Source organism: Bison bison, unplaced genomic scaffold, assembly GCF_000754665.1.
Source record: "Bison bison bison isolate TAMUID 2011002044 unplaced genomic scaffold, Bison_UMD1.0 scf7180017864519, whole genome shotgun sequence".
Lineage (NCBI taxonomy): Eukaryota > Metazoa > Chordata > Mammalia > Artiodactyla > Bovidae > Bison > Bison bison.
This window is the reverse complement of record NW_011495072.1, coordinates 3,073,722-3,086,619: the sequence shown is the minus strand read 5'-3', so window position 1 is coordinate 3,086,619 and position 12,898 is coordinate 3,073,722. Positions and strand designations below refer to the sequence as shown.

At 35.8% G+C, this 12,898-nt stretch overlaps 1 protein-coding gene across 1 annotated transcript in view; it reads left to right on the top strand.

Annotated features, from left to right (window-relative positions):
* MAN1A2 (mannosidase, alpha, class 1A, member 2) overlaps positions 1–12,898 on the top strand; it is a 155,465-nt gene that overhangs the window by 52,264 nt on the left and 90,303 nt on the right. The window contains exon 4 of the mRNA XM_010830715.1: positions 9,478–9,596. Within this exon, the coding sequence (XP_010829017.1) occupies positions 9,478–9,596 (119 nt within the window). The remainder of the gene's footprint in view (positions 1–9,477; positions 9,597–12,898) is intronic.

The window sequence follows — 12,898 nt, the reverse complement described above, 5'->3', positions numbered from 1 at the left end:
CTCAGCCCTGGACCTTGTGAGTGGAGAGAGGAAAATGTTGCTGGACATAGGTTACCACTGATAATAATTTTTCCAACAGTGATTAATAGAATGAATTAGGTTTACTTAGATACTTTGGAGAATTGAAAGATTTTTGTTAGGGATAGTTATTCTTACATTTGAAAGAATTTTGATTTGGAAAAGAATATTGTTTGTTTTTACAGTGCTTTTTTGAAATGTGCCTTTTATCTTCCAGGTATGTATAAGTTCTTTCTGTTATTTCTAACTTGCTAATTATTTCTAATATTTTGTTGGGGATTTTGCATTCATATGTAGGGAAGGATATTGTTTTGTATTTATCTTGTACTCTCTTTGTCTTGTTTTGGTATCAGTGTAATAAAATGAATTTGGAAGTTTTCTCTGCTCTTCATTTTTCTGTACTGTTGATTTGATAGTCTTTCTTAAGGTTTTTATATAATTTGCCAGTGAAACCATCTGCATGTGGAGCTTTTTTTTCTGGGAGATTTTCAACTACAACTTCTACAATCTCAGTTTCTCTATTTCACATCCCTATAAGGGCCATTCACTATCTGTTTCACCTTAGGTTGAGTCAGTTCAGTTCAGTCGCTCAGTCGTGTCCTACTCTTTGCGACCCCATGAATCGCAGCACGCCAGGCCTCCCTGTCCATCACCAACTGCTGGAGTTCACTCAAACTCACTTCCATCCAGTCGGTGATGCCATCCAGCCATCTCATCCTCTGTCATCCCCTTCTCCTCCTGCCCCTAATCCCTCCCAGCATCAGAGTCTTTTCCAGTGAGTCAACTCTTCGCATGGCCAAAGTCCTGGAGTTTCAGCTTTAGCATCATTCCTTCCAAAAAACACCCGGGGCTGATCTCCTTTAGAATGGACTGGTTGGATCTCCTTGCAGTCCAAGGGACTCTCAAGAGTCTTCTCCAGCAGCCCAGTTCAAAAGCATCAATTCTTTGGCGCTCAGCCTTCTTCACAGTCCAACTCTCACATCCATACATGACCACTGGAAAAACCATAGCCTTGACTAGACGGACCTTTGTTGGCAAAGTAATGTCTCTGCTTTTGAATATGCTATCCAGGTTGGTCATAACTTTCCTTCCAAGAAGTAAGCGTCTTTTAATTTCATGGCTTCGTTTTGGTAATTGATGGTTTTGAGGAATTGGTTTGTTTCATCTAAGCCATTGATATTATGTGCATAGAGTTGTTTGGAGTAATATTACCTTTTTGATATCTATGGTAGCTGTAGTTATAATCCCCTTTTATTCTTAATATTGGTAATTTATGTTTTCGTTTTTTTCCTTTGTCAGTTTTGCTGAAAGTTTTATCAATTTCATTGATATTTTCAAGGAAGCAGCTTTCGGTTTCATTGATCTCCTTATGTTTCCTTTATGTTTTAATTTTCTTTGATATCTGTTCTTTGTTATTTCTACTCTTCTGCATGATTTGGGTTGCTTTTGTTCTTGCTTTTCCAATTTCTTGAACTAGAAGCCTAGATTATAGATTCTAGATCCTCTTTTCCAATGTAAGCATTTAGTGTCAAATAGTTTTCTGCCAAGTGCTGCTTTAGCTGCATCTGAAAGATTTTGATACATTGTATTTTCATTTTTACTCAATTCAGTATGTTTAAAAACTTACCTTAAGTTGTTTAATTTCTAAATGCTTGGAGATTCTTCTTTTGTCTTTCTGTTATTGATTTCTAATTTAATTCCATCATGGTCAAAGAATGGACTTCCCAAATGGTGCAGTGGTAAAGAATCCACCTGCCAATGCAAGAGACACAGGCTCAATCCCTGGGTCAAGAAGATCCCCTGGAGAAGGAAATGGCAACCCACTCTGGTATTCTTGCTGGGAAAATTCCATGGACAGAGGAGCCTGACAGGCTATAGTCCATGCAGTTGCAAAATGTCAGAAGTGACTGAGAGTGAGCACACACACATACTCAGAGAATATACTTTGTGTGATTACAATTCTTTAAGTCTTTTAAATTATTTAAGAATTACCTTTTGACTCAGAATATGGCCTGTCTTGGTGAATGTTCCATTTATGCTTGAATAGAATGTGTATATATGTAGTGATGTTATTGGGTGTAGAATGTTCTATTAATGTCCGTTGGATCTCATTGGTTTATGGGTTTGTTCAGGCTTCCTCATCCTTGCTGATTTTCTATCTAGTAGTTTTATTAATTACTAGGTGAGGGGTGTTGAGGTTCCCAACTATATTGGATTTCTTTCTTGTTCCTTTCAGTTCTGTCAGCTTTTACTTTATATATTTTGAAGTGCTCTTGTTAGGTATTTATACCTAATAGATACATCTCCTTGGTGCCACCACCAAATCTCTTAATACCAAAACCAGACAATGGTATTACAGTGTAAGGAAACTTATAAACCAGTGTTCCTCATGGTTCCTTTATGAACACGGACATAAAAATCTTTGACCAAATTAGATTTATTTTAGTAAATCTTACTCAGCAATATGTAAAAATAATAACACCTCATGACCAAGTGGGGTTTATCCTAGGAATGCATGGTTGGTTTAACATTTGGAACTTAGTCAATATAACTGAAGATATTAAGAAACTAAAAGAGGAAAATTATATGATCATCTCAGTGGTTATTGAAAAAGCATTTAACAACACTCAACATCCATCCATAATAAAAGCATAATGAAAACTTTCAGCAAACTTGAACTAGAGGGGAACTTTCTTAGCCTGATAAAAAGTATTAAAACATACCTACCCTCGCTCCCCTGACACATACCCAAAACCAAACAAATAGAAAAAGAATCCCCACATACTTAATGTTGAGGGGCAAGACACTCTCCCTGAAAACTGTGAACTAGGCAAAGATGTCTCTACTGTCCAGCTTCTATGTAACATTATGCAAGGAGCCCTGGCCAGTACACTAAAGTAAGAAAAAGACAGAAAAGTACAAAGGTTATTAACGAAGAAGTACAACTGTCTTTATTTATAGTCAATATGATTGCTCATGAAGAAAATACTAGGGAATCTGTCAAACAATAACAACAAAATTCTAGAATGAAAACAGATTTAGTAGTGAGGCCATTGGATACAAGTTCAATATACAAAGTAAATTATATTTCTCAATACTAGCTGTAAACAGTTATAAATAAAATAAAAATAATATCCTTTGCAGTAGCATAAAAACATGAAATACATGTGGATGAATTTAACACACTGTGCACAATCTGTACACTGAAAACTGTGACTATTGAGAGAAATTGAAAATAACTTAAATGAAAGACATGCCATGTTTATGAGTTGGAATACTCAATATTGTTGAGATGTCAGTTCTCTTGAAATCTGTCTTTAGGTTTAAAGGAATCCAAGTAAAAATGACTTCTCCATAAAAATAGATAGGCTGATTCTAAAATCTATATGAAAACTCAAAGCATGTACAATAATCAAAATAGTTTTTAAAAAGAACAAAGTTGAAGGATTTATGCTGCTTGATTCTAGATTTACTGTGGAGCTTCAGTAATGAGGACAGTACAGTTTTTAGTGTAAAGATAGACATCGAAATCACTGGAAAAGAATAGAAATAGAGCTACACATACATTTTTAATTGATTTTCAACAAAGATGCTTTCAATGGGTTATAGGAAAGTCTTTCTCATAAGTGGTGCTGGGTCAGTCATATACTCCTACAGAAAAAAACAAAAACATTGACTCTTCAACACTGTACAAAAATGAACTTGAAATGGATCATAAATCTAAACATAAAAACTAAAAGTATAAAATTTCCAGTAAAAAACATTTGAGAAAATCTTTGTGACTTTGAGGTGAGCTAAGAGTTTTAAGAATACACAAGGAGTAAACCATTAAAGAAATTGATAAATTGGACTTCATGAAAATTAAAAATCTCTGTTCTCCAAAAGACATTAAGGAAATGAAAAAGCAAGCCCAAGAATTGGAGAAAATATTTGTGGTACATGTATAAGCATGTATTCAGAATATGGAAATAATATGTCACCAAAGAAGATAAATGAATGGTCAATAAGCACATCAGTCATCAGGGAAATTAAAATTCAAACTATAATACAAAATCCTATTATTCATACCCACTAGAATGAGTTCAATTAAAAAGGGCAGCGATGTGTCAAGTATTGAGAAGGATGGGAGGACAATCAGTGAGTGCATGCTCATTTGGTTGTGTCCCACTCTTTGCGTCTCTATGGACCGTAGCTTGCCAGGATTCTCTGTCCATAGGATTCTCCAGGCAAGAATACTGGAGTGGGTAGCCATGCCCTTCTCCAGGGGATCTTCCTGACCCAGTGGTCTAACCCGCGTCTCCTGTGTCTCCTGCATTATAGCTGTATTCTTTACCCACTGAGCCACTAGACTTTTTATATTGCTTTGGGAGTATATAATGGTACATTCTGGAGAGCAGTTTGTCAGTCTCTCATCAAATTGAACATAAACTCACCATAAAGTGAAAGTGAAGTCACTCAGTCGTGTCCGACTCTTAGCGACCCCATGGACTGCAGCCCACCAGCCTCCTCCATCCGTGGGATTTTCCAGGCAAGAGTACTGGAGTGGGGTAAGCAAGTCCATATCTAAATATTTCCATGATCTTCACAAATGAGATCAGACAATAGTTTTATTTTTCTTACTAAGTTATATTTTTGCATCAGTGGTATGCAGAATTCATAAGTTTTTTTATCCCCCTATGTTCTATCAAGATTTATGTAGTATTTGTCATCCTTAAAATTAAAAGTAGAATTTATTCTATGAAACTTCTATAGTACAGTTCTTGTATTGTGGGTAGCTCTTTGAAAATTTTTCAATTTCTTATTTCTTGGTCTGTGTTTAGATTTTTCTGTTTCTTTTTTCATGAGTCAAAATAATGCTCATTTTCTTAGAAAATTGTCAGTTCCACTCATTTTCAAATTTATTTGGAAGATACAACTAAAATTTTTTTTTTGTTTTCTTAATTTCTTTTACATCTGTCTCGTAGCATTCTCAGTTCCTTTTTTGTGTTTATATATTCCCATTTGTTGTTCAGTTGCTAAGTCGTGTCTGACTCTTTGAGACCCCATGGACTGCAGCACTCCAGGTTTCCCTGTCCTTCACTATCTCCCAGAATATGCTCAGACTCACTTCCGTTGAGTCAGTGAAGCCATCCAACCATCTCATCCCCTGTGAACCCCTTCTCCTCATGCCCTCAATCATGGTCTTTTTCCAGTGAGTCGGCTCTTCACGTCAGGTGGCCAAAGTATTGGAGCTTCGGTATCAGTCCTTCCAATGAATATTCATAGTTGATTTCCTTTAGGATTGACTGGTCTGATCTCCTTGCTGTCCAAAGGACTCTCAAAAGTCTTCTCCAGCACCACTGTTTGAAAGCATCAATTCTTACGTGCTCAGCCTTCTTTATGGTCTAACTCACATCCATACATGATTACTGGAAAAACCATAGCTTTGACTATATGGACCTTTGTTAGCAAAGTGATGTTTCTGCTTTTTAATATGCTATCTAGGTTTGTCATAGCTTTTCTTCCAAGGAGCAAGCATCTTTTAATTTCATGGCTATAATCATCATCTGCAGAGATTTTGGAGCCCCAGAAAATAAAATCTGCTGCTGTTTCTACTGTTTTCTCTATCTGTTTGCCATGAAGTGAGGGGACTGGATGCCATACTCTTAGTTTTTTGAATGTTGAGTTTTAAGCCAGCCTTTTCACTTTGCTCTTTCACCTTCATCAAGAGGCTTTTTAGTTCCTCCTCACTTTCTGCCATTAGAGTGGTATCATCTGTATATCTAAGGTCTTTGATATTTCTGCTGGCAATCTTGATTCCAGTTTGTGCTTCATCATTTTGCATGCATGATGTACTTTGCATATAAGTTAAATAAGCAGGGTGAAAATATACAGCCTTCATGTACTCCTTTCACACTTTTGAATGACTGCTTTAAAAAAATCAGTTATAAATTTATTGTATAGTTCTTTTCATAGAATCATCTCTTGAATTTATTATTCTGATAGTTGTTTATTACTAATTCATTTACTTCTGCCTTTAGCTTTTCTGATTCTTCTACTTTGTTGCTCAAGTTTATCATTCTTTTTCGTACTTTGTTAGAACAGAGTGCAATTGTTTTCATTTGTTCTTATTAAATAGTACAAAATTTTCAAGTTAGGAGTTTTCCTCAGAACTGGTTGATTCCTGTGTTCTCATAATAAATCTTTATTAATATTTTATATCTTCTGTAGGGTCATACTTTAGTGTTTATTTGACCCAAGAGTAGTTTTAGACCCTTTAATTTTTTCCAGTTGAAATCTTCAGTTGTTGTCTAGGTAAAAGTCATAGGGATAGCCAGTAATTTCAATTTTGCCTTTCACTTTTTTGTGCTGCTTAGCCTGTGGCACAAACCTCTCCTTGTGGAACCAACCAAAATCAGTACATATATGTGGGTCTGGCCTTTTTCCATTTCAGAATAGTCAACACCTCAGAGCAACATGTATTTAAAGGACTAAATAAATAACTAGAGAACTGAACATAGCTACCTATAAAAATAGAAATGAGAACAAAAACAGGGACTCCTAAGGATTTAAAATATGCATGATATATATTGTGGAAAAAATACTAAAATAGATAGAGATACATATTTGATTCAGGTGATTATGCAAGTCAGTCAGTTCAGTTGCTCAGTCGTGTTCAACTCTTTGTGACCCCATGTGTGACCTGCTGTGACTGCAGCACACCAGGCTTCCCTGTCCATCACCAACTCCCGGAGCTTGCTCAAACTCATGTCCATCAAGTCGGTGATGCCATCCAACCACCTCATCCTTTGTTGTCCCTTTCTCCTCTCACCTTCAGTCTTTGCCAGCATCAGGGTCTTTTCCAGCGAGTCAGTTCTATGCATCAGGTGGCCAAAGATTATGCAAGAGATAGTGATATATGGGTGATTAAATAGCTTGATAACATTTTTGTTATCTTAATAGGAAGCTGAGAAACAAAAAAGAAATGGAAAGTATGTCTGTAATAACCCAGAACAAATGTTATAGTTGATATCAACATGAAGGGAACTGAGTGGGGAGAAGACCAAGGAATTTATCAAAAGTGTGGTGGAGTACTCATTTTGTTAGTAGAAAGATATCCTTCTTGGTAAATTGAAATAATTAGGAGCACATGAACAAGAAAGTGTGATGTAAGTTAAAAACAAGCATTATAAGAACAAATTTGTATAGCTTAAAACCATCCTAAGAAAACATTTGGGGAAAAAAGTATGGAATTAAGAAGGAAAGTAAAGGGCTTCCCTGGTAGTCCAGTGGCTAAAGAGTTTGAGCTTCTGCTACAGGGGGCATGGATTCGATTCCTGTTTAGAGAAGTTCTACATGCAGTGCAGTGTGGCCAAAATAAATAAATAAATAGAAGGAATATTAGATGGAAAATATGAACCTAGATAGGCTTCAGTGGTAAAGAATTTGCCTGAGCCTGGTGGCTCAGTGTTAAATAATCTGCCTGTCAATGAAGGCGATGTGACTTTGATCTTTGTGTCTGGAAGATCCTCTGGAGAAGGAAATAGCAACCCGTTCTAGTATTCATGCCTGGAAAATCCCATGGATAGACAAGCCTGGCAGGCTGTATTCCATGGTTTTGCAAAAGAGTTAAGACATGATGAATGATTAAACAACAACAACAATGAACCTAAGTAGTATTGAATACAGATTCCTAAAATATCACCAAGGTAACTTGTTGATAAGACAAAGTGAAAGTTGCTCAGTCGTGTCAGACTCTTTGCGATCCCATGAACTATACAGTCCATGGAATTCTCTAGGCCAGAATACTGGAGTGGGTAGCCTTCCCTTTCTCCAGAGGATCTTCCTAACTCAGGGATTGAACCCAGGTCTCCTGCATTGCAGGTGGATTCTTTACCAGCTGAGCCACAAAGGAAGCCCAAGAATACTGGAGTGGGTAGCCTATCCCTTCTCCAGCGAATCTTCCTGACACAGGAATCAAACTGGAGTCTCCTGCATTGCAGGTGGATTCTTTACCAACTGAACTATCAGAGAAGCCCTAGCTGAGGACCATGGTAAGGGAGATCACTCCCTCAGCAGAACCTTAGTAGCCTGTTAGACAGGGAAGGATGAAGTTGAGATATATATTGAGATTTTAAGTCTTTCTTAGTAAGGGCCCTTCAATTGGTGGATTATGGTTGATTATATCTTGGTTATGATTGGAAAAGGATCATTATGTTATGCGCTTACCTAGTGGCTCAGTGAGAAAGAATCCACCTGCTAATTCAGGAGATGTGAGTTCGATCCCTGAAAGATCCCCTGGAGATGTAAATGGCAATCTACCTCAGTATTTCTTGCCTGGGAAACTCCATGGACAGAGGAGCCTGGCGGGCTACCATTCATAGAATTGCAAAAGAGTCAGACATGACTTAGCAACTAAACAACAGCAACATGATCAGAGAATTTAAAGGAAGGAGGTTTAGAGTTTTGAAGTGTTAGCCATCATTTGATACTTTCTGTTAAAGAGTTGATGGATCTTTGAAGAAGTTCCTGGAATGAACAATAAACTTATTTTGTAACTTCTGTCTTTCTGAGTATGTTTCCTGTAAGAATAAACTCACTGATGAAGACAGTGTAATAATAAAGTTATGTTAATATAGGCAGTAAGCTGTGTGGGTGATTTTCATTCTCAGAAGGTAGAAATAATAATCTCATTCCTGGGGCTAGGGAGAACCCAGTTGCTCCTTGTTATTGTTCTTTTACTCTGCTACCGGATTTGTCTTACTAGTATCTTATTCAGGGTTTTTGCAGTTCTGTTCATTAGTAAGATGGGCCTGTTCTGTTTTCTTGTGTGTCCAGTACCTGGTTTTGGTATCAGTTAAGCTAGTTTTGTTCCATTAATTCCTCCCCCACCGAAACATTTTCTTTAAGATCAAGATGATCTCTTTTTGAAGATAGGCAAATCTTAGTACACATTTTATGACTTCCTTCTTTTAAAATACATTCTATCTGCTTTTTGATTGTTAAGGATTATTATACTTTATATTCCCACTACAGTCATATAGCCTTGTTATACTTTAATTATTATTTTAAGTATGTTTTTTGCCCTTTTTATGAATTTGGATAAAAAGAGCATGGTTCATGGTTGTCTTATGACTTAGCTTGCCATCTTGAACCACCCTCACGTTTCTTAAATTAATCCTTTTTTTTTTTCTTTGATCTATCTCAGTTAAGCAGAGAGATCTCATTTTCTGAACCAGGAAGAAAATTAAGAATTACAGTTTTAGTTTTCCTTTGTCTTCCTATTAGTTATCAATGTGTCTCTTTAGAAAAATGTTTTAAACAATGTATATTGTCTATTCTAATGGAAAAGTAGACGGTGTTGGATATTTTTTTAATCCCTATATTCCTACTCTGGTTTACTTTCTATATATATGAAAAATGAAAATAAGTCTTGTACGAAGGGTATCTTTTTAATGACATTTTTCTCTGTAAATATAGGAACTTCACAAATGGGTGCTACTATAGTAGATGCTTTGGATACCCTTTATATCATGGGACTTCACGATGAATTCCGAGATGGGCAAAAATGGATTGAAAACAACCTTGATTTCAGTGTGGTGAGTATACAGTTCATAATTTATTCAGTTGACTATAAAGAAAAGCACAGTCTCTAACAATAGTTTTGAGTATTATACTGAGTTTAAGGAAATCCCAAATCTCCCTTCTTTTGCAGTTGTCAATTGTTTATTTTTGCATAAAATAGACACCTTTTCTCAGCATTTTCCGTTTACTTTTCTTACTCTTATCATTTAAGGTAACATGTTGAGTGTGTTAAAAGCAAGAGTTAGGGGAAAAAAGCACATTGAACTGCAAATATAGGAAAATCATAAATTAACTTTAAAATAAATATTTTATTGTTTTTTAAAGATACAGTGATTTGGCGCAGTTTTTTTAACATCTTTTAAAAATGTTATTTTTTAAATTGAAGTATAGTTGAATCGTGTGAATATGGCACAGTTTTGATGAGTCTTCATAGGCATGTGCTCATTATCCCAGAATTTTGGCATAGTTGTTAAGTGGTACTGCTTAGGTTTGAAGCCCAGCATAGCTACATTCTAGTACTCCTTGGGAAATCTACCTGTAAGTAAGTGCTACTTTCTAAACCTGTCATAAAATTGCTATCCTGTTGCAGTATTGTGAGGATTATTTGAGATAAGCTGGTACATATTCAGTGTTCAGTAAATGATAGCAGTTATTTTCATTGCTACCAGTCTTCACCTAAAAGATGTGTGGGCTACTTTGTCATATTCATTATTATCTTTCATGATATTTGTACTTGTTGTTCCTTCTGAGTGTAGTGAGAAACCACTCCTTTATGTGTTTTTCTCTTTGGCAGACTCTGTATCATTCAAATTATGATTTAAATCTGTAATCATTTCTTTTCTGATGCCTTTCCTGATGCTAATTAGACTAAAACTGATTACTTTCTTTTGTATTATTTTAGCACTTTGAGCATATATAACAACAGTTTTTATTATCAGGTTTAGGTTTGGCTGTGCATAACAGAAAATCTAGTATGAAATAGCCTAAGCAAGAGAGAGAATTTGTTTCTGTTTCCTGGAAATCAAGTGCAGAGTTAAGCAGTTAGGACTGATTTGGGTAGCTCCTCAGTGATCTAGGATCCATTGTCTTACTGCTCTGTCAACTGCAGTATAAAGCTTCATCTTCATAGATGATTCCTCAAGATAAGGTGGATAAGTGCTCAGTGGCAGAAAGGAGGAAGGAAAGGATAGAGAAAAGATATGTGATTGTTTAGAAGTCGGTTACCCCATTTTTGCTTGTGTATTAGTGAGTGAATCTTACTCATGTGGCCACATCTTATTATAAAGGGGATTGAGAAATGTAGTTCATCCACTCCTCTCCACACCACCCCCCGCCGCCACCCACCCCGTATTTTAAGTAGCCCTTAGAGATTATGCTTTTTGCATCTTATTTAAGAAATCCTTACTTCATGGTCATGAAGATATATTCCAATGTTTAATTCTAAACTTCTAAACTTCTGCATTTGGGTCTTTAGTCCTTATATAATTGAATGTGTAGGTAGAATATGATAGGCAATTATCAGTTGATCAACAAATAGTTGATTCTATTTATTAATATTTCCCTGCTATTTATACATGCCACATTAGTCATGTATTAGTTATAGTCTGTTGTTTTCTACTTGCTCTTCTGTTTATTCCTACATGAATATTTTAGCAGTCTAAATATTTATTGTACTCTTAGCCACAGTATTTTTATAAGACAACTTGATACCTATATTTGAATCTTGGTATTATTAATGTCATTCTACTAGGAAATGATCTTAGCAGTTCTCAGTTCTTTGTTCTTTTAAGCTCTGGAAAACCCTGTTGAAATTTTGATGAGGATTGCATTCAGTTCATAGATGAATTTGGAGAGAATTGGCATTTGTGACTCTCAGACCCTCCTGTTTGTTAACATGGCAATTTTATTATGCCTGATAATTTGTTGGTATATTGTGTCAGTTGGCTCAATCAAGAACCAAAACTGTACAGTTTTTTAAATGAGAGGATTTATTGTTTAGAATTGTTAACCAAATAATGGGGCACTGAAAAGACAAAGTAGAACATTATTGTATTACAAGAGGTAGTATTAATAACTGCAATAGATAGCTGCCATGCCTGGAGTTCTGAGAACAATCAGAAGAGGTTGAGATCGTTAAAATTTAGTAGCTTGGGGCTCTGTTTTTGATAATTTAGGAGTTCTTAAAAGGATCCTCTTGGAGCTAGGGCCCAGACATCTGAAGAGGGGGTACCTAGCTAGAGCTTGGTATCTCAAAAGAGCATAAAGAGGCCAATTTGGAGAATGTGTCTGTGACAGGGAACTGTAACCTGGAAGCAAATGCCAGGGTGAAGAATCATGGCTGGTTTGACACTGTCAGAAACCAGAAGTAAACTAGAAGAAATAAGTTCCTTTTCCTTCCTTCATCCTTGTATTATCTTTATAGCACTTCTTGTCATTGGCAGGGCCTCTTGGGGAGCCCACTGGCAAATGAGAAATGCATTTGAAGAGTTCTAGTTTCTATATACCAAAGTAGAATGTTTAAGGATGGATTTGAAGCTGAGGAAAAAATAGCTTAATAATCAGCACAGTTATTTTTCATTCCTTTACTTTTAGCCTTTCTGTGTCATTTGTTTTAGCTGTGTATTTTACATATGATGTGTACTTAGATTTTTTTACTTTTATCCAGTCTTGGAATCTTTTAACTGTTAAATTTGAAATATTTACACTTAGTATGGTAACATATTTTTGGAGTTGGATCTTCCATCATTATTTTGCTACCTATATTATTATTGTGCTTCTCATTTGCCTTTACTTTCTCTCTTTCTTATTTTAGATTAAATTACTTCATGTCTGTTTTTTCCTCTATTATTTTTTAGTTTGTATCTCTTTTTACTTCTACTAGTTTGATTATATACTTTCCATTTCTGTTTATTTTGGGGTTACTCTTGAAATTTTAATAGATATACTTACCAAAGTTTAAAATTAATCAGTTTCTCTTTCTTCTGAAAAATATAAAGATCTTAGAATGTTTTAATTTAGCTCATCTCCTTCTTGTCTTATGTGTAATTGTTGTCTAGTTGGTCCCAGCTTGCATTTAAAGTAATGAATAGAAAAATTAGGTAATGAATAGAAAAATAAACGTATTTATTGAGTGCTTTCTCTGTGACAGACACTGTTCTGGATCTATGGATACAGGAATGAACAAAACAGAGTTTTATCTCTGGTTTATACTAGTTTATATTCTAGTTGGAGAAGGCAATGGCACTCCACTCCAGTACTCTTGCCTGGAAAATCCCATGGATGGAGGAGCCTGGTAGGCTGCAGTCTATGGGGTCGC